The 21,839-nt window shown below is 62.3% G+C and overlaps 1 protein-coding gene across 8 annotated transcripts in view; it reads right to left on the reverse strand.

Annotated features, from left to right (window-relative positions):
• The window catches only part of C15H7orf50 (chromosome 15 C7orf50 homolog), a 95,723-nt gene that overhangs the window by 3,758 nt on the left and 70,126 nt on the right, over nucleotides 1-21,839 (reverse strand). For 2 of the 8 annotated variants that reach the window (XM_067705280.1, XM_067705279.1), the window contains one exon: nucleotides 3,279-3,439. The exons of 1 other annotated variant lie outside the window; for it this stretch is intronic. In XM_067705280.1, the coding sequence (XP_067561381.1) occupies nucleotides 3,279-3,439 (161 nt within the window). Of the gene's footprint in view, nucleotides 1-3,278; nucleotides 3,440-4,032; nucleotides 4,189-6,451; nucleotides 6,690-12,246; nucleotides 12,327-12,928; nucleotides 13,649-13,684; nucleotides 13,986-14,271; nucleotides 14,363-21,839 lie in introns of those variants that run through there. 5 more of the 8 variants (XM_067705277.1, XM_067705276.1, XM_067705281.1 and 2 more) reach the window with 5 other exon arrangements.

Consider the following 21,839-nt stretch of genomic DNA (forward strand, 5'->3'; position numbering starts at 1 on the left):
GCCTGTGGAGTTTCCCACATGCCGTGTCACGCGATGGCACGACCACCCAGGCCCCGCCCCACATCTGCCCGGGGACCATGGGCACTTCGCGTGGCAGCCACCGACGAGCCGGACCTGGCCACAGCTCCTGGGGGACCAACACCCTGCCTGTGCCTGGAGTCCCGCCTCCAGCGCTTAGTGGCGAGGCCGGGGCAATGTGTGTGCCACGACAGGGCCCAGCTCAGTCTTCTGCACCCGCAGGGGCACCCCACCAAGAGGAGGGGGAAGGGAGGGAGGTGGGCGACTCGAGGGAGGGGAGGAAGAAAGGGAGAGAGGAAGGGCCACCGGGCTGGGGAGTCAGCGGCCCCTGGCCATCTCCTCAGGCTCCTCTGCTGGCCCGACTGGGAGGGCACGCTCTGTGTGGGCCGCCGCCACCAGTGGGACCGCTCCCTGCTGCCAGTAATGACGTAACTGTCTCTCGGCTCCAAACCCCCCGCTCATCCTCTGCCTGCGAAAGTGGAGATGGGCCCTTCAAGATGCTTCCTTCCCAGACGGAACGAAGTTACACAGAAGATGCTGGACACACGGGGTGGGGAGGAGGGAGCTTCCTTCCGAGCGTGGGCAAGCAGCCCTCTCTGGTGTCCACGTCCACGGGGCCCCCCGTGGTTCTGCAGTGCACCGCTTCCCCGCAAGTGTGCTGGCGCAGCTCCCGTGACCTCCCTGCTGCCCGTGAGCCCCTACGCTCCCTGGGCTCGGCCCGGCCCCTCACATCTGCTCCTCTGCAGTCTCCACAGGGCTCTCGCTCTCGCTCCAGTTAAGCAGTCTTTATAATAAAGAATGCCCCCGCACTGGCCCCAGTTCAGCTACTGTGTCGTTCCACCTGCATCGCGCCCTGGCCAACTCATCTGCCCTGGAAGACCTCGCTCTTCCCAGGGTCTCAAGGTCCCTCCTGAGCTGCCAGAGGGTTTGGGAGGGAAGGACCACCTCAGGCCTGGCTCCCTCACTGCTGCATTGGTGACGCAGACGAGCTGGGCATCGGCCCGAAGCACTCCCTCCTCCCTGACCCCAGGGCTCTGACCAGGGTCACCTCAACCCTGTGGTCCGCCGGGCCCCAGAAGCGGCTCGGGTGTCTGGAGCATCGGACTGGCTTCAGATGGGCTGTCCGGGCCCACGGGGAGCAAAGGGCACCCGGCTGGAGGCCTGGGGGTGGTGCGGCCCCACGGAAATCCACAACGGACAGAGGAGGCTCCCAGACACACCAGGACCATGTGAATGATGACCGAGTGACCACGGGGGCCCCCAGCCCCGCCCAAAAATACCTCCCCAGAAGGCAGGGACCCACAGATGGAGCATCTGCGTGACTTTGGTGAGCAGGGGAAGTGAGAGGTCAGAGGTCAGCAGGGAGGGAGCGCGGGCACCGGGGGTGAGGGCCGAGCCCGACCCTCTCAAGGGGGTGCTGCACCGCCAGCAGCTCCCATGAGGACGCGGCTCTCAGCACCGTGAGGTCAGGGCCGAAGGATGATCTTACGACCCAGAGGGGTGAGAGGCAGGTACGTGCGCTGCCTGCGGTGCAGGACCCAGATGTGACGGCTGCTCTGAAGCCACAGCACCCCACAGCTTCTGGTCCCCTGGGGAGCGCTGGGCAGGGCCGTCTGAGCTGCTGAGTGGGTCCGCTGTCCCCTCCCCAGGACCACCGTCTTCAGAGCAGTCCCCCGAGTGACAGTGGAGCCTGCAGGTGCCTCTCTTGGCTGCCTTGTACGGCCGTGCTCACCACGGAAAATATCACCTAAGCTGCAGGTGAAAGGTGCCGGGACGGGACCAGGTGTCAACGAGGGGCCTGCTGGCCATCCCCGTACCCCCCACCCCCTTAACACAGCCCAGGGTCAGGCCCAGGGTCAGGGGAGGCTGCCGGGCAGCTCCCTCCGCCGGTGCGCAGGCTGGGCCTCCCCTCCCGCTGGGCTCCACGTGGCCCCCACCGGCCAGCCAATGGTGGCCCCTGCAGTGCGAGGAAGGCACCCGGCCTTCCCTGGGTGGGGAGGGAGGCACTGAATCGAAGGCGTGTTTCCTACAGGGAGGCGGGCAGATCTTAACGGGAGCAGGCCCCCACGAGGAAGGGACAGTGCGCTCGGAGATTCCAGCAGAGCCGAAGAAGGGCTGCTCCTGGGGGCTCAGGCAGGCCCAGCACAAGGCCCGAGGCTCCCCAGGGCACCCGTCCCGGTTACGGCCTGTGCCCCCTTTGCGCCAGAGCAGGCTCCGGCTGGGGCTGGGGGAATGGCAAGCCCCAGTCCGTCCAGCAGGCGGGAGCCCTGCCCGGGCCCAGCGGGGCCCCAGGCTTGCGAGAGACGCGGGGTAGCGTCTAATGCTCTGCCACAACCTCACGGGCTTCAGAGACAGCAGGGGGAGCGGGAGGGGGACGGGGGCAAGGAGGAGGGGGAGGCCTGGACCCTGGGCTGCCTGTGCAGCTGACTCATCGGTGCTCAGCCCGGTCCAGGAATCAGGAAGATTCCGCTTCATACAGAGCCAGGGCAGCCGGGCAGCTCCTCCTTCTTGGAAGACGGGGCTCTGAAACGCCCCCTCCCAGCCTATCGCTGGGTTCACACACGTCCTCAGGCCCCCCTGCCCTTCCAGAATCCTCTGCAGGGCCCCCAGGAACTCTGTTCTTGAACCGGCTCCAAGCCACCAACCCCGACCCTTGGCTGGATCTCGAGGACTCCACGAAAGAACACAGGTTCCTGGAGGGAGATGTGGGGTGTGTGCGACCTGTGACGAGAGTGATGGTGGAGACAGCAACAATGCTGATGGCGGCAATGACGATGGGGTGGTGACGTGGATGGTGATGTCGGGGGGGGGGGTGACGTGACGTGGTGGTGGTGACGTGAATGGTGACAGTGGTGACGTGGGTGCGGGTGGTGATGTAGGTGGGGTGACAAGGTTGACAGTGGTGGTGAGATGCCATCCTCAGCACATGGCCCATGAGTCTTTCATGGTAGCTCCAAGGCCATTATTTTGTCAGGTTGTCACAACACTATGGGGGCAGGTGAGTGAGACTCTTCACCTGCATTTGGTTAATTTGAGGTGGAGGCTGAGGGGTAGCCTTGCCCAAGCGCCCGCAACTACTGACCTGTCACCGCTGACCCCGACGGCTGAAGCTGCGCTTCCGGGCGCCAGACGCCCAGGCGGGGAGCAGGCGGCTCCCCTGGCCCCAGACACAGCCGCGGAGGCTGCGACCACCCGCCCCCCTGGGGGCCCTGAGCCCGCAGCCCGTGTCGGTCTGCCTGCATCCCTCCGGGGTCGCGCACCTGCACAGGTAGTCCAAGGCCAGCGCGGCCCCCGAGCGCCTGGCTGCTGGGCTCTGGGCCACGGAGATGCCCGCTTCCTGCAGCCGCCTCCGGGCCTCTTTCTTCCTCTCCTTCTTCAGCTTCCTCTCCAGGACCCTCTGCTCCTCCGGGGACGCGGCTCCCTGGAAGCAAGGGCACCACCATCAGGGCTTCGGGAGCAGGTGCCACTGCGGCTCCCTGGACCCCGTGGCCCACGCTGGGCCGCTCGTCCCGGGATCCCGGGGGAAGTCCTGCAGGGTGGGGCAGGTGCTGCACGCACCCGCCGAGGACCGCCCCCCCAGGCTCCAAGGGCGGCAGGAGGTGCCTGGGAGAGTCTCTCTGGGGCTGAGCAGGAAGGAGGCGCTGGGACCTGTGATGCGATCCCCTACCCCACAAACCAAACAAGAGCAGAGTCCAAGGTCTCCTGATCACCCCGGAGGCCAGACCCAGCGAGTTCACTGTGATGCAGGCCGGAAGCCCTGGGGACCCGGCCACGGCTCCAGCACTTCCAGGGAGGCCTCTGGCACTGGCCCCGCACACCCAGCGTCCACAGCCCCCATCCCGGAGAGCAAGGCCCAGCGGGGACCCTCTCATGCCCCGGCAGGCAGGCCGTCACAAATGCCAATCCCTGACCACCTTTGTGTTCCCACTCCACTCCCGCTCCTTCCGGAATCTTCTCAAACAAAAGAGCTGCTTTCCCCAGCTCCTCCTCCTCTGTAAACCATCTGGGATTTACCTGCCGTGGAGCTTCAGGGCTGCACCGGGTGACTCCTGGCAGCCCTGACACGGGACGCACAGCCCACCTGCCCAGGAGGCGCCTCCGTATGGGGCTCAGGGCTCCTCTCCCGGGGAGGAGTGGCGACCCGCTGCCTCGCATGGATGCTCCACGCAGACCCGACCCACACTGCACTGCAGCTGGGCGGGGGGAGGGGGAGGGGAGGGGAGGGGGAGGGGAGGGGAGGGAGGGGAGGGGAGAGGGAGGGGAGGGGAGAGGAGAGGGAGGGGAGAGGGAGGGGAGGGGAGAGGAGAGGGAGGGGAGAGGGAGGGGAGGAGAGAGGGAGGGGAGGGGAGAGGGAGGGGAGAGGGAGGGGAGGGGAGGGGAGAGGGAGGGGAGGGGAGGGGAGAGGGAGGGGAGGGGAGGGGAGAGGGAGGGGAGGGGAGGGGAGAGGGAGGGGAGGGGAGGGGGAGAGGGAGGGGGCAGTGAGGGGGAGAGGGAGCAGGGAGAGGCAGGGGGACTGGGAGGGGGAGGGAGGGGCCAGTGAGGAGAGGGAGAGGGAGGGGGGAGAAGCAGGGAGACAGTGAGGGGGAGAGGGAGGAGGAGAGGCAGGAGGCTGGAACACCCTGGAGGACAGGGCAGCAGGGGCTCTGACCACACAGCTGCCCGAAGGGTGTGTGTTTGCTTTAAAAATCACAACCATGCCTGAAACACCAACGCCAGTATCAGCCAGACTTCCGCTGACAGGGAATAAAATCAGATTTTTAAAACAAGGTATTCTTCACTGGAGTAACACTGGCTCATAACGTTATGTAAATTTCTACTTCTGCGGAGGCAACGGTGTGCTCACAACCAAACCTTTAGTTTCCATCTGTCACCCTGGGGTTGAGCCTCTAACTTGCCCCGCCCTCCCCCGTCCCTCCCCTCTGGTAGCCGCCACACTGATCTCTGCATCTTTGGTTTGCCTCCTTGTGTTTTAGATTCCACGTGAGTGAAATCACACTGTCTGACTTATTCCAGCACTACTACACCCTCCAGGCCCTTCCACGTTGTCACAAATTCGAAGTGGGGTGCACTGGGGTCTAGGAGACACACCCGCTGGCTCACAGAGAAGCTGGCACTAAAAGCAGCAGGCCAGCCCTGCCCCTCTGAGCCACACAGGGGGGCACTGCACCGGCCAAGAGGCCCTAAGTCCCAGGGAAGGGTCAGGGCTGGGGACTGGCCAACACTGACTCCCGAGGGAGGCCAGCAGGTTGGGCAGGTCTGGGAAGGGAATGGAAGGGTCAGAGGCATCTGCCCCCAGGGTGGATGCAACTCCCCCCATGGCTCCCACTGTCACTAGGACACGGTGGTGTCCTCCAAATCCAGGTCCAGGCCCCTGCTGCCCAAGCCCCTCTGACCCTATGGGGTGCTGGCTGCTTCCCCGAGGCTAAGCCTGGTCACACAAGAGACGGGAGCCAGGTCCCACTCCCTGAGGGCTCTTGGGGTACTCTGCAGGCCCAGTGATGGCCCGAGGTGCCACTGTCCCCACGGAAGGGCACAGGAGGGAGGCTGGAGGGGGACATGGCCAGGGCTCTAGCGTGGGCCTGGGAGGGAGGGGACGTGGACCCCGGCAGTCCCATGGAGGGGGGCACCTGAAGGGTCCAACTGCCTCTCCTGGGGCTGCTGGCACGTCCAGCGTTAAGGATCTAGGTCTTGTGTTAGGCACGGACTCTGGCAACTACGAAAAGAGCTTCTTTCAGTCACTCTCGCTTTGGCCGGTGGTGCCCCTGACGTGGCAGTGGGGGGAGCCCACACTCCGTGGCCCCCGAGAGGAGCTGTTCAGAGCCATGAGGCCCAGGGGCCAGGCAAGACACAGGGGCGCAGCAGCCAGGGGAGCTGGGGGCCCGGGGCAAACGTTGAGCTAACTGGACTCTCAAGAAAAGCTAGAAACACATGTTTACAGGTGAATCTCCTAAACTTTAAATGCTGGCTCTTCCAAGTAAACAACGTAGGCTACCGGGCCAAACCCTGGTGTGGACCACGTGAGGAAGCCAGCACCTCTGAGCCCCTGGGCTCTGCACACCTGCCCAAGCCCCAGGGACGGTCCCCCTGTGGGACCTGTGTCCTTTTCCTAAACCCACTCAGGCCTGGGGGCCCCCGCCCCTCCCGCTGGTACTACTGGCGGGGGGACAGCCCACGAAAACACCAAGACCATCTGGAAGGAACGCAGGAGTCCACAACCGCAGCCTGTGAGGGCCCTTCTGGGGACCAAGTTTCAGGGAAAGGAGAAGCCTCACCCCCAGAAAGCCCTGCGGACCACAGCCACCCCGGGACTCCCCACAGGCCAGGCCCACTCCTGGGGAAGGCCTGGGGGCAGCAGGGTCAGTGCTGTTAACACGACTGCTCTCTGGAACACAGACCCCATCTCCCCAACTTAGCACAACCATGGGGAACTGACCGCTGGGGTCTCCTCGGAAGCACCACACCGCGCTGCTGCTCCAGACAAAACACAGGCCCCCCCACGAAGTGAGGTGAAAGCTTAAGCCTCAGCACATAGTCCCCTCTCCAATTAGAGCTCTTCAGGCTATGTTTCAAAGGGCACAAAAACAAGTCAGCCCGTGTGGAAGGCCTCTGGCAGATGTGCACCCAAGCTGGTGAGCCACGGCCACCCTGGAGGGCCCCGAGGGACCCTGGAGGACCGCGGTGGAGCCTGGAGGGCCCTGGAGTTCAGGCACAAATTGCATCCACGCGTGAACGTCTGCACGCACCGTATTAAGTAACGCAGCACACGGGTGATCAAAGGTGCATTTAGCACTTAAATCCTCACCGGCCTCCGGGCAACATAGGCACTGAGTACATCCAGGAAATGCACTAAATAAACAACAAAACAAAAGGAAACGTGCTGACTTCTTACGGGAATAGCGACACAGAGAAAACACAACTACATGAAGGAAGCATCCAGCCCCGTGACTCTGGGCAAGAGACACAGAGCAGAAACGGCATGACCTCGATCTGGAAGGTTTCCACAGGCTCACTTCAGGCAGAGAGCCCTCTGCTTTGAAGAAGGACAGGCTCGGGTCCTTCAGGCCAGGAGGCCCATCAGCCCTTGTCCACAAGCAGGGCGCCTGGACCCCTGGCGGGCCTCGTGCTCTGGCCACCGGCCCTGCCCTGCCCCCGAGACAGGCAGTGTCGCCGGTCACACCCCAGCCAGAACCAGAAAGTGAAAACCCACAACCCTGCCCCTATAGGAGGACCCCGGGGAGCCCAGGGGGTCCTGCAACTTCAAGGCACTGGAAGCACCAGCAGAATGTGCAGGGGGAACCCCTCTCCCTCCGTGATCCCTTGAAGCGAGGCTGGCACCGACCACTGGCGCCACAGACTGGACTTCAGTCTCCAGTTCCTTCGTTGAGGACTGGCCAGGAATGCAGATGAAAACGGGACACTCTGGAAGGACGGTCACCGTGGGACCGCTGCCACCACGGGAGGACCCCTTGCCTCGCACCTCCCTAGCCACTTCCATGATGGGGACAGGCCTGCCCTGCCCCTGCCGGTGACACTACGGGGGTGGGGGGCTGAGGCCAAGATTCAGGGAGTAGCACCACAGCCTCGGTCCCTGGCCTGTGGGCGCGGGGCCATCAGGAGACACTGACAGGGCAGGCGTCCTGCAACGCTCCATCGACCGGGCACAAGTGGCCCCCCGTCCCCACTGCCTTGTGAGGGTGTCCCAGGTTACAAACGGGCCTCTCTTCCAGCCACCTTTTTCCTTCCCTCCAGTCTCAGGGAGCAAAGTCTTCCTCTATGAACCAAGGCTGACCCAGGAGGGTGGGGCAGGCCCGGCACAGGCCCGGGAGGGCACAGAGGAGCCCGTCTACTAGATGGGTCGGTTCTCCTTCTCTGGGGTCCTCCTGCACCCCGACCACGTGTCAGGCTTTCTCGAGTTGTGTGTGCATTTGGAGGCGGGCGGTCCTGGGGACCCTTCTGTCCCACTGTGGTTCCCCCCAGGGCCTTTCAGGCCCCACTCTGGGAGGGGCGCCTAGACCACCACGACCTCCCCGACCTCCCGCGTGGGCTCCCACTGGCCTGGCTCGGACCCTCTAATCAGCTCCTGCCCAGGGTTCTGAACTGGATTCTCCCGGAGGCCCCAACACACAGGAAGGGGTGGGGGTCTGGCTCTCCACACTGGGGGTCACGGGTCTGTGGGGGAGCCAAGGAAGGAAAGGTCAGCTGGGGTGGCCTGAGACGGGCCATGTTTGGGGGGCCCCTGCTGCCTCGTGCTCACAGGTTACACTACACAGCTGCGGGAGACAGTGTAGCCCGCAGGGAGGGGGTCTCCTGCCTGCAGACCCTCTGGTCCCCCACCAGCTCAGGAGGAGAAGCGCGGGGAGCCAAGCAGTTCTGAGCCCCGTGCTGCCGGGGCTCCGTGCAGGGGCCGTTCTCTCCGCCTCCGAGCTCAGGCCCAGAGCCAGGTCCTGCTCAGCTGGGAGGCGGGGGGGGGGGGGGGGGGGGGGGAGGGGACGACTGACAACGGGATCTCTGATCCTGATGCCAGCAGAGCTGGGGGAGCCCCAGGGGCGTGGGCTCAGAGGGGCCAACACGGTGGGGAGAAGGCAGTGCCCGTCACCCACGTGTTCCTCAGAAGCCTCCTACTTCAAAGAGCATCAGACTCAGCGTCGGGGCCCAGCTTCCCTTCTATCACCCGGTAAGTACCACTGGGCAGTGGTGGCCGCGGACGTGCTTGAGGAGGAGGCTGCAGTTGGCTGGAGCCAGCAGTGCAGGGACCACCCCCCGGTGGGACTTCCCGGCCGGGGTCGGGGGGGCTGCTCCTTGCTGACCACTGACACACGGGGACAGGGTCATCGGCCAGCCTGCTGACAGCAGAGGCCGGGGTGGGGCCCCTAACCCACCCACTCCGTCCAGGCGAAACCCATCAACCACAGAATTAGGGGACTAGAAAGGTGTGCGTTAAAAATCCTTGCCAATGAAACATAAGCCTGAACCAGGGACGAGCTGTAAGGCGTGACCTGACCCCAGTGCGAGGGCTGGGTTTAGGGGTCAAAGTGACCCTGAGGTGGCGGGGGCAGGGGCCCGGGCAGCACAAGCAGTCCAGCCACTCGGCTCAGCTGTCTGTCCACAGGCCAGACAGCGTCCCCAAGGGCACGGCGACTCTCCAGAGGTGGTCAGAGCGCAGGTCCCCGCCAGGCGCCCCCCCCAGAGTGACCCTTAACCACAGGTCTCCGTCCAAACACCGCTGAGGCCAGAAGCACCGGCTTCTCTCCCGGAAGTCCCATGGAGCCGGCTGAACCTTGAAGCGACGGGAGCTCAGGGGTGGAAGGGAGGGCACCTAAGAGGAAACTGGTCCCAGACTTGGCGCCTCCCCAGGCCACACAGCCCCCTCTTCCTTCCGCTTCTGAAGCCAGGCATCCGCGGGCAGGACGCCCAGTCCCCGCCTGCAGCTCCTTTGAGACACTGCTTCAGCTTGAAAACTGAACCTTAATCAGGAGCATTACTGCAATTATTAAAAGTCAAAAGGGAAACTCATGGTAGCCAATCAGTTCCTTTTTCCTTTCCTGAAAACGATGAAGAACAAAAGAGAGAGTGTTTCCTATAATATTTAAGTAAAACTTTGTGTTTTGAAATAACTAGACGCAACTTGAAGGACAACACAGACGCCATGAGCCTTCCCCCCCACAGCTTCCCTGCAGAACAAGAGCAGAAACACACAGGAGACACTAAGATTTCAGTTACAAATTGTTAGATTCTTTAAACGCTCATTCCCCCAACCTGTGAGCGATGCTGAGTTTCCTCTGCTAATTCAGAAACAGAAACAGTGATATGTACCCTCCTCATTTTATTTGCAGTACTCTGATTAAAACTAGACCAATTCCAGGGAGTTCCCTGGTGGCCTAGCGGTTAGGATTCCGGGCTTTCATTGCTGCGGCCCGGGTTCAATCCCCGGTCAGGGGACTGAGATCCCACAAGCCTCGCAGCTCCGCCAAAAAAAACCAACCCAATTCCAAACAACTTCAGAAAGCATGCACACAACGCAGGACGCTGCTCTGATCAACCCAGCGAGCGGCTGGGCTGGGCAAGCAGGGACGCTGCGAGCGCTGTGGGCCGTGGGTGACGGGCCCAGTGCCCTGCAGAGCTGCCGCTGCTGCTGCCGGTGCCGGTGCTGAGGCAGACACGGGCTCTGGCCTCAAGGAGCGCACGGCCGGAGGTAAGTGAGCTCCTGGAGGACAGGGACAGCGGCTGCCCCGGGCTGAGCGGCCGTTCAGAGCAGGGCACAGCTCCTCCATCCAGATGCTGCAGACAGCAGACGTGTCCAAGTGCCTGAACCAGGATGCACGAGCACAGGGGCCCACGCTGAAACAGACACCAGATCACAAAACACAGCCTCCGCGCTTCATTACCGCCCCCAGGGCAGACCCACGTGAGGTGACGCTGTGAGAGGTCCCCGTACAGTACTTGAGAGCCTGGCCCCGCCCCCGCCCGCCAGGGCCACCGTGGTCTGCTGTCAACACGCACAGCACAAGGAAACGCTCAACCCCAGTGGGTCCCAGAATCAGTGAGATGGAGCCCCCAAGAATCCTGCCCAGCGCCGCCCCGCCTGCAGCCCTGGGCTCTACCACCACACAGCACCTGGGAGGAAGGGCGTCCTTTCCCTGGCCCACGTCTCTCCCCTTCCCAGCCCATCACCCCCTGGTCCCCTTCCACGTGGGTCTTGGACATTATGACGAAACCGTCAGACGCTCTTGGCCAGAAACACACGCGGACCCCGCTGGAGCCCAGCTCCTGGGTTACAGAGGAAGAGGTGAGGGTTTCGAGGGGTGGGGGGGTCGCCACGGCCACGGCCCAGGCGGGGGGCTGTGCCACCGAGGGACGGTGGCCCTTGCGGACAGGCCAGGGCTCTGGGAAAGGTCTTCCACATCAACCGTTTCAAAGCCTGTGGCCTTGGCTGCCGGCAGGACCTGCTCCCCACCTGGGCTGGAGACACTGGCCCTTGTCAGAGACCAGCTTCAGAACAAAAAACTCTGAGCACGGCTGCACGCTCAGCGGGCCGGGGGCATCGGTGACCAGAAGACTTAACTTCTATTCTGCTTCTCTCGTAACCCAAGGATTCAAATGAACGTGTGTTACGTACCACCGTGCACTTGAAAAGCCAAAAGACACACGAAACACAGATTGGGGTGCCAAAGCCAGGGAGCAGACGACCACCCAGCGCTTCAGCCTGGATGACGGCAGGACTCCTGGCTCTCCCGAGGCCGTGCTGTGATGACCAGCCTATAAAACCCTCTCAAGGTCCCCCAGAACCTCAGCCTGGATGACGGCAGGACTCCTGGCTCTCCCGAGGCCATGCTGTGATCAACTTCTCATCTCCTCTGGACGGGGGTCACGGCCAGCAAGGACAGCCTCTCTGCAAGGCCCACACCTGCAAGAGGAGGGGGGGCGGGCAGGACCCCCTCTGGCCTGTAGACAGCAGGAGGCCTGGTTTAACTGCCCTGCGACAGGAACCGTGTTTACAGAGATCAAATTCGTTTCTGGAAGCAGAAAGTCCTGAGATATTTACTCATTTTACCTTTTCACAGGCTGTCCATCCGTTCCTGCCCTTGGATGGACAATGGAGCAAAGCCAGGCTACAGCTTCGGGGGAGAGCCAGGATGGGGGAGATCCCTCGGCTCCCTTCAGAGGCTGCGGTCTAGGGAGGAGCCGGGGGGAGAGGCCGCAGGGACACGTGGTCAAAGGAGAGCCAAAGCCAGTAGGTGCACGGGCAGGTCAGCACCAGCACGCGAGGCCCAGGGCCTGGACGCGGGAACCTGGTGCACCCAGCACCTCCCCCACCAAGCACCGTGTCCCACAAGCCCGGGCCTGGGGCCTCGGGGGACACAGGCTGAGCTGTGGCCGAGCTGCCGCAGGCCTGTGGGGGAAGGGTGAGGAGCACCCGGCTCAGGTGTAACATGGGCACCACAGGCTGGGGGCGGGGTGGTCACGTGCTGCTGAGGTGCGGCACGGGGACCTCAGGGCCACTGAGGTCTTAGCTGAGACCGCAGACCCCACGGCAGAGGGGGCAGGAGAACAGAGAAGATGCAGCACGTTCCATCAGGGAGAGCTCCAGCCCAGCAGGAACGAAGCTGGTAGGAGGGCCACACGACCTACCCCTCCCCTGGCAGCACTTCCATTTCCAGAGCAGCTACCCCGCTTCCCCATGAGCCCCGGGGCAGGGGTGGGCTGAGGAGGTCCACCGATTCTTCTTGCCAGGCATTTATGGGGGGTGGCTTTCGTCGGCTGACTTTTAGCAGGAACCTGGCTCCTACACACCCAGTCCTTAAGGCCTCCTGAGGACAGGAAGAGACTGTCACCCACCCCCACTGCCCACTGGAGACCTTCATTCACAGCCCCAAGGTCTCCCACCAGCAGGCCCAGGACAGTGGCCCAGGGCCAGGACCCCACACCCCCTCCTAGCTGCAGACGGCACAGGCCTTCGTGGCCCCCAGATCCCAAGGGCCACCTGCTCTCACTGCTTCCCAGAATCTCGGCTAAGCTTTTGGGTTGATCTCGCCCATATGCAGGGAGCAAACAGGCCCTGGCTGGTTGGCCTCTGCAGGAGCTCTGATGTCCACGCGCAGCAGGACCAGCCCATGGGCCCTCCTTGGTTCTAGGCAGGAGGATGACGTACAACCCTCCCCATCGCTTTCGCTGCTGAGAGGCCAACACAGGCTTGGGGCCCAGCTGCGCTCTGCACGGTCAACAGCCTAATGTGGACCGTCCCGTTATCGGAAGGCAAAGATCACACAGGGTCTGCTTCGTGTATTCAGAGAAGCCGCCCCGGCTCTGCAGGCCCCGGCCACGCCCACCTCCTCCCTGCAAGAAGCTGCTTTCCTTCCATCTTTGGAAACGTGTGACTGGCCAGGAGTTCAGGCTGCATTTTGTGTGTAACCTGGAAATGCAGTTCCGGGAGATGGACAGCCAGCGTGGGCAGAGCTGAGCGGAACATCAAGCGAACGAGCTGCGAGTCTAGGCATAACATTTAACACACAGAGAGCGTAACTTCTAGCAACTTCTGAAAGGCTAGCAGACAGTCGTTCCTAATCTGACAGTACTGATCTTGCCATTTTAATGAAAAGCATACCACAAGACCACAAAGACCTCTCTCTCCCCCACACTCGAGGTGGGCCTGGGGCGCCAGGCTTCCCACAGCGTCCGACGCTGCTTCCCTCAAAGCAAAAACAATCCCACTTTTGCTCAAGATTGTCAATTACGTTTTCACCCCGTGTCAACCCAGCAGACTCTGGACTGTCTTCCCCAGCGGCTTCTGCGCCTTGCGTCCTTGGGAGAGAAAACTGCACGGCCGGGCACAGAGTGGATATACCCGTTTGGGGCCGCGTCCTAACCCACCTCCACCGCGGGCCTTACAGGGGCCCAGCTGCCCTCCAGCCCCACAGGCACCAGGCTGCAGGCTCTTCAGGCAACAAAACAAAACAAAACATGTTAGTGGCTCCAAAAGAAGGAAACAGGAACATCCAAAGGCTTCGTTAAACGTGCATGTAACACCTCACGATGTCAGCTCCATCCGCTGTGCTCCATCCGCTGTTAAGTGTAACTTCCAAAGTCATTTCATCACACTAGGAAAATACCCCCCACACTTTGTAAGAATTCCTGAGTGTAACAATGAATTAAAAAACTAAACACTCACATTGCCAAGCAAAGAGCTACGCATACCCAGGTAACTTCACAAGCAAAATGGTAGATGCCCTGGTGGGTTCCGCCCCCAAGCCCTGACACTCAATGCGCTGCGTGGCGGTGGACCTCGCAGGGCTACGGCCTCCGGCTATAAAGGCCCCGAAGGCGGGTCGCCAACGGTGATGACAGCCCAGCCTGGGGGAGGGGGCACCGACGTGGTCCAGACCACTCCCCGTTCTTACAGAGAGAAGGTGGGGCCGGCAGAGCCCAGGGGACTGGCGTGGGTCCCGGGATGGAAGAAGCAGCCCACGGTCGGCGGGCACCCAAGGCCTCGACCGGGGAGAGGGAGGCGCGTCGAGTCGCGTCTCAGAGCCCCGGCCCCACGCAGCCTGTCCGCGGTTCAGGACCCCGGGCCCGGAAGGCGGGGCGCTCCGGACCCTCTCGTCTGGAAGCGGGACTAGGCGGGCCGGGCCCCTCCTCCTCCCCGCCCCCACCGCGGTTTCGGCTCTCCAGGGCGCCGCCGAGACCCCGCCCCGCCCTGCAGCACGGACCCCCGCGCCCCCCAGCCCCCACGGCCCGCTCCCGGCCCGGCGCACTGACCTCCGCGTCCCAGGCCGCCAGGTGTGCCCGGGAGCGCGGCACCTCCCGGCCGCCGCAGCCCCCGCGCACTGCGCATGTCAGGCCGGCTAGGCTCGGCTGGAACCAGATCCAGCCGGCTGGGCGGTGACGCAAGCACGCGGCTGGGCGTGTGGGCGGGACTCCTGGCGGGGCGGGGTCAGGAGGTGGGCGGGGTCGGCCCTGCACGGGGGTTGGGGGGCGAGGACCACCCCTCCCCTCCAGGCCGAGTGGGCGGCGGCTGCTGCGCGGCCCCGGGCGGGGGAGGGGGAGGGGAGGAGGAGGGCCCTCCGGGCCAGGGGAAGGCCCAGCCCAGGGCTCCGGGCACTTCCCGGCCCACAGCTCGGCCGCCGAGTGGCAGACGCTGAGCCCCCGCCCAGGGGTCTGCCTGTGGCTCTCCTGACGGCGCGGTGGCCCCGGCTCCCTGGCAGGTCCCCACAGGGGAGGCAGGAAAACCACGCGGTGCAGTTAACACGGACGCGTCTGCCGACCACAGGCTCGGTCCCCACCCCCCATCTCCACCCCCCTGCAGCCGGGTAACCTGGCCTGCTGTCTCCTCCCAGGGCGTCTGCGCATGCGCTTCCCCTGACTGGAGCGCTCACTTCCAGCGCCTGTCAACCCTCAGCTTCGGGGAAGCCTTCTCTGCCTCACCCGCTGAACCCGCTGTGTAGAGCCCCTAGAGCTCCACCCCCCCCCCCCAAACTGAGCTCCACAAGCGTAAGGCCGGGTCTGCCCACCGCAGACCCACCCAGCAAAAAGCAGGTGCTCAATAAAGGCTCACGGAGTAAATGAATGAAGGTGTCCTTCTCCTAAGACAATACTGCAAATCAATTTTTATAGTCCGAGGAGAACCACGCTCCCGCGGCCGGAGCCTGCTGAACCCGCCCAAGGCCTGCAGCAGGCTCTGGAGGCGGGGCTGGTTTCGGGGGGGCTGCTCCGGCACCCTGGCGTGAGGACACGCTGTCCCCTGGGTGCTGAGGCCGTGCGCTGGCTGGCGGATGTGGGTGTCCCAGCTTCCCAGCCCGATGAGGACCTCCCAAGGTCCCAGAGTCATAGAGGATCTGCGTGCTGATTTCCCAGTGCATTTCCTGTGTCAGCCCTGCAACCCAAGAACCCCCAATCTGGTTTCTTCACGGTACTACTCTGGTGACTCTAATGGGCCACCGTGGGAGGCTGGACAAAGGAGAGAGCCGGAGGGGAAGAGCTGGCCTGGGGCAGGGTGAGGGGCGGACACCGCACACAGGGACACGCAGCGCAGAGGGAGCTTCGTGCCCGCTCGTCTCACACTCCCAGCTGCCCTGTTACCTACGCTGTGCAGACGACGTAAAGGGTGTGAAACGGGCCGGGTCTGCCGCTCCCGACCCAGCTCCTTCCCAGGCCCTTCTCTGCCCAGGGACCTGCCTGCAGGACACACTCTGTCCCCGCAAGCCCTCACACAGAGGCAGGTGGGGCTCACCCCCAGAAGGTGCTGCTGGGCTGTGCTACCCCCTGGTTGTCTGTTTCTGGCCTGTGTCAGACAGCAGCAGGCACAGGGCCACTCCGTGCACCCTGGGGCTACCTGTAGGGACCCCAAGAGAAAGGGCGCTTGGTCCAGCCCCGAGGGCCTTCGTGGCCAGAGTCCAGCTGGTGGAGCGGGACAGTGTGGCTGAGAGGCCTGCCTGCCGTGTGGCCCCGGCAGCAGCACACTGGGTCTACCTCTGAGGGGCCACCGAGGCCCTAGAACCCCATGCAACTTGGCCCAGCAGCTCCCGGCCAGGAAGCATGGGTACATAACAGACCTGGCTGCATTCCACATATGTTCGTTAAGCAACACCTTCACATGAGATGTTCTTCTAAGTGCTAAGCTTACTGTGGGGAACGCCTGCTACCACAAACCATGTTCCAGTGCCCCCACAACTCCTATATCATAATGCTACCGCCCACCCCGCGATGGCACTAGGAGGTGGGGCCTTTGGGAGGTAAGTAGATCCCGAGGATGGGGGCCTCGTGAAGGGGATCAGTACCTTCATAAGGGAGGGCACTGGCTGTCACTAAGAGAGCTAGCTCCTCACCCCTCCACCACGTGAGGACACAGCAAGGAGATCAGGGAAGAGAACCCACCGGACACCAAAACGGCCAGTGCCTTGGTCTTGGGCTTCCAGCCTCCAGAACCGTGAGAAAGGCATCGGTTTCTTATAAGCCACCCAGCCCACGGCATTTTGTGATAGCACCCTGAACTAAGACCCCCCTGCCATAGTTAGACTGCCCTGAAAGGCTATAATACTAAGGAGGAAATAGGGACAACAGACAGAGAGTCGGTTGACTTACATTTTGTCATTTTAAATGGCTGGAGGAGGACGGAGGTCAAGGAGACAGCGTCAGGACAGTGACACCTGAGACCCAGAGGTGAGGGCACGGCCGTGGATATTTGGGAGAGAGGTGGTCCAGGCAAAGGGAGCAGGCAGCCACATCCCGGGGAGGGGGCACAGAGGCCCACGTGAAGCAGAGGAGAAGCCAGGATGGCTGGAGGTGTGGGGGGCAGAGTGGAACACCTCTGCTGAGCTGGTGTTCCAGAAGCATGAAGTTGCCACCAAAGCCTCCCCCAAGGCAGGAAGAACAAGCTCTCGAAACCAGCACCCCAAGATCACGGGGATCATTCGGAGTCATTCAGCAAAGAACAAATATGTCCCACGCAGACATCATTAGCCGGAACGTCCGGCCCATCAGCAAGCACAGTGTTCCCGGGCTTGGCACCTCCCGAGAACCAACCACTGGTGAAATCACAGGAAATGCTGCAGGGGGTTTGGAACACCCGCCTGGATGCCCGCATCTGCTCGCAGCCCCCAGAGCTCCCGCACACACCCCTTCCCTCACACGTGGCCCCGCCAGCGGGTCAGGCCCTGCTTGGAAGCATTTGGCGGGTGGAAATCGTGAGTGCGCGTGTGAGTATGGGGGGAGCCCCCGCCCCAGGGGAGCAGGGTCCGCCGTCGGCCACAACAAGAGGAAGCAAAGTGCTGCTCAAGGTCTTGGTGCAGCCGGCCCGCCAGCCCCTCCAGGGACGGCCATCGCAGGGCCTGGCTGTCACTAAAGCTATCGCAGGCCTGACTCCAGAACCTTGTGTCCAAGCCCAGATGGTTTCGCTGGAATTCTATCAAACACTTAAAGAGGAATTAACACCAATTTTATATAAGCTCTTCCAGAAAACGGAAGCAAAGGAACCATTTCCCAGTTTGCTCTGGGAGGCCAGTGTTACCTTGCCACCAAAGCCAGACAAAAATAGTACCAAAGGAAAAAGAATGAAAGAGAAAGTAAAATATAGACCAAAATCTCTCATAGATGTAAATGCAAAAATCCTACTCAGCAACACATTAAAAAAATTATACACCATGACCAAGCAGAGTTTATTCCACAGACGCAAGGCTGGGTCAGTTTTCAAGAGTCAATCTAATAAACCCATCATATCAACGGGCTGAAGAATAAATATCACATGATCATATTAACTGATGCAGAAAAAGCGTGTGACAAAATTCAAAACTCATTTATGATATACGTTCTCAGACAACTAATAATAGAGGAGAGCTTCCTCAACTTGGTATGTAACATGTAAAACTGCCCCTCCCCCCACCAGCTTGGGCACAAGGTGAGGAGACCCACCCTCACCACCGCTATTCAACACAGCACTACATGTTCCAGCCAGGGCAAGAAAGCAAGAAAGTGCAAGCGAAGGCACTCGGATTGGAAAGGAAGAAATACAACTGTCTATATTTACAGGTGGCATGACGGTCAACATAGAAGAGCCCAAGGAATCAACACACTTTTCCCCTGTGTATGTCTTATTACTGCAGCACGGTTTGTTGAAAAGACTCTCCACTGAATTACTTTTACACCTCTGCTGAAAATCAAGGTGCGGACGTGGGACAGTTTCTGGGGTCTCTATTCAGATCCGTGTCTCTCCCTCCATTAATACCACACTGTCTGTTTTTGCTTACCATTAATAAACAGATTTATTTGGAAATTTCTAAACCTGCCATAAGTGGCGCTTGCCAAGCCCTAGGCCCACCCTCCTTACCAAGCTCCGAGGAGCAACAGTCCTTCCCCCCTCTCCCCTTCACCTCCCCTTGCCTTCCACCAAGCACGCCCACCCACACCTCAGGCCACGGCAGAGAACTAGAGTGCGGTCTCCCTCTAGGAGGCATTACCCCTGGGCCCAAGAGCCTGGGTGGCAGCCCTCCGGCATCCCAGGAGATGATGGCGGCCAGAGGTGCTTGCATAGGGTTAGGAAAGAGAATAAGGAAGGAGGCACCTGAAAAACCCTAACTTACCCCTGAACAAAAGCTCCTGCGTGGAAAAACCTGCTCCACGAAGAGTGCAAATGCCCAAAGGGTACGGAAAACCAGCAGCAAGGCTGGGCTGGTAGGAATGGTACCACACTGCCATGTTAAATTCAGTTTCAGCATTCATAGCGAACGCACAGAAATACGGTTGACTTCTGTATGTTGATCTTGCGTCCTGAAATCTACTGCACGTCTCAGTGATGGCCATCCATCCAAGGCAGAGGGAGCAGGGCCATGGGTGGGGAATCGGCCTGCACGAATGTCCAGCGTCTAGCCTCGGCCCTGAGCCCACGCTTCTCTGTATGGGGGAGCCTGCCAGACCCAGCCCCCATCATTTCCACAGGTCACGTGGGGTAAAACCCCCCACCCCCACCCACCCTCCTCTGAGTCCTCGGGCAGGATCCTGGCACGGGGCAGGCTGCCTTCCCCACATGGCTCGGCCAGACCTGGGCCTGGGACCCTTCACTGTAGTGGGGATGGTGCCCTGGCTTCTGGGGCCACGCCTGAATGGCAGGTGGCCAGCAGACTCCGGGATGCCCCCAGCGCGGGCTGCTGAGAGGAAACCCCGGGCCATGCACCCTCCAGCGACCCTGCTCCTGCTCTCCAGGAAGCACTGTGTCACGTGCACTATTTTTTTAAATTAAGTAATTAATTAGTTTAATTTTTTTTGGCTGTGTTGGGTCTTCGTTGCTGCACGGGGGCTTTCTCTAGTTGCCGCGAGCAGGGGCTACTCTTCATTGCGGCGCGCGTGCTTCTCATTGCGGTGGCTTCTCTTGTTGCAGAGCACGGGCTCTAGACGCGTGGGCGTCAGTAGTTGTGGCGCCCGGGCTTAGCTGCTCCGCGGCATGTGGGATCTTCCCGGACCAGGGCTCGAACCCGTGTCCCCTGCATCAGCAGGCGGATTCTTAACCACTGTGCCACCAGGGAAGCCCCACGTGCACTATTTTTAATGTCGATTAAAGGTTTGCGAAAAGAAAAAATAAACTCCCAGAATAAAAACTCTGGTTCTTTCCCCTCCTAACCCCAGATTCGAGGTGCGTGCCTGCGAGGTCCTACCCGGCAGCAGCAGCAGCAGTGCTCAGTCTGGCAGCGATCGACGGGCTCCCTCGAGGGACAGGGCATGACAGAGGCTCCCCGCCAACCGTCAGCAAGACAGCGAGTCCTGCTTTGTGAACCCCCTCCTGCAGGAGGAGTGGAGGGGTGAGCGCACATGGGGCAGGACGCAGGTCCCAGCAGGCGGCCCCGGGACGTGCTCAGGCCCACCACCCTCCCTCTTTTCTCCTCTTTCTGTTATTAAGGGAAGTGTGGTGACCCCCTGTGTCCAATGGTGTGGCCCATCTCCCCGTCCGCCCCTCACTCCCAGACATCTCATCATTTCTTCACACGCACCTGGAACACTTCAGTGTACGGCTCTGATGTGATTCGTGTGTTTTATACCACACACACACATACACACACGCAGTTCACACAAATGAAAGCACACATGACTACAGCGGAGCAGCGTTTTCTAAGTAACGGAATATCGTCATTGATTGCGTTATTTGGAAGCCGGACCGTGAGCTCTTCTTGGCTAAAAGTGTGGCAGAAAAGTTTCGTCAGCAGAGCTGGGTGACGTGCTCCCCTGACTCTGGGGAGCGCTGACTTGACTCCTTGGGAAGGAGCCTCTGAGGCTGCACCGCGGAGGCCGGCCTCCCAAAGTCAGACGACGACTGGGCGTCGCACGGGCTCCCACCATCAACTTCCTCCACGTCCTCGGCTCCGAGGGAAGATCCAGCTTCGAGAAAACCACCGAGCGGACGTGGCCCTGTAGCCACGCTGGCTCTTCCCCTCCAGGACCGCTCAGACGGCCACGGGGAAACCCGCCCTATCCAAGCGGGGGAGCAGCCTGGGGCCCACGGGCGGGGCTGCACAAAGGCTGAGGCGCTGCGCCCACCGCAGACGACGGACAGGGAGCACGAGGGGCCACCAAAGCCCACCGACCTGGTACTGACCTGGGCTCCAGCCCACGAGCGTGGCAGGACCCTGTGTAGGTCAGTTCCTCTCGGGGCCTTGGTCTTCCCACCTGCAAAGCGGAGCTGCCGAAGCATCCCCGGGAGCTGGGAGGCGCTCTGATGAGGCTGCCGGGCCGCACGGAGCCCCAGCTGTCTGCTCTGGTCAGGGGTCTGTTACCCCCTGGACCCCGGCCTCTCTAAACCGGGCCTGGTGGCCACCGGGAATCCCACTCAAGTGCAGGAAATCACTCCGTAAAGACTGTGGCACAAGGCCAGCCATCGGGGCCCCTTCCCAGGTCCCGCGGGCGACCTCGCCCACGACTACCCGCTCGCCCTGCACCCTCGTGTGGTGCAGAGAATAAGCAGGCTCAGCGCCTGTTTCTCTTGGACACAAGAGCCGACGTGCTGAACAGCCGGGGCCGCGACGAACCTCAGTTAAGCACATCGTGGGTTAACCTACAATCCCCGCAACGATCCGCGCTGCTGCTGCTGGGGGAGGCGCCCAGGTGCGGAGCCCCCACGTGCCCGTGCTCCCCCTGCATGCGCGTGCCCCGTAGCGGGGGTGGGGGCGTGCCCTCGTCTCCCCACCCGCGGCTGGAGCGGCCGTGCGAGAGCCGGGGCAGCTGAGCTGGCGAGGGCTGCAGAGCAGCGGCAGCGCGGGGCAGTGCGGCGCCGGAATCGGAGTGGGCAGCGGGGCCCGTGCGGCGCGTCCGTAGGGCGGCATCCTCGCCACAGCCGCCGGCTCGGACACGGAAGAGACACAGCCAGGCTCGTGGCCCACCACCGTGGGTCGGTGGTCCCTCGCACATGGAGGCCAGGATGAGAAGACGGCCACGGGGCAGGGGAGGGCAGGCCGCTGTCGGGCGAGCGTCGGGACACCTGAGAGCCGGAGGGGCCGCCCTATTGCCTAGCCGGCTGCTGTCAGGCAGCCGCCCAGGGGCTCTCGGGAGGGGCCACATTTTCCAGATCTAAGAAGCACCACGAAGGCCGTGCCAGGGCTGCTAGGTGTGCGGGGCGCTCGTCGGCCTCAGGCTAGACGGAGCACCGGGACCAGGCCTCAGCCTCGGTGGCCCTCCTCCAGGTTGGCCCAGCCGCACCCCTGCCGACTGCCGGCGTCCCTGGTGCTCGCCGTCGGGGACCAGAGCCCCGGCTCACGGCCTGCCTCGCGCCGGCCTGGGGCTCCTGGAGGGCGGGCCCCGTCAGCGTGCTGACCTCTCAGAGCCACTGGTCTCCCCCAGGCCAGGAAAGG

Source organism: Pseudorca crassidens, chromosome 15, assembly GCF_039906515.1.
Source record: "Pseudorca crassidens isolate mPseCra1 chromosome 15, mPseCra1.hap1, whole genome shotgun sequence".
NCBI classification, from domain to species: Eukaryota; Metazoa; Chordata; class Mammalia; order Artiodactyla; family Delphinidae; genus Pseudorca; species Pseudorca crassidens.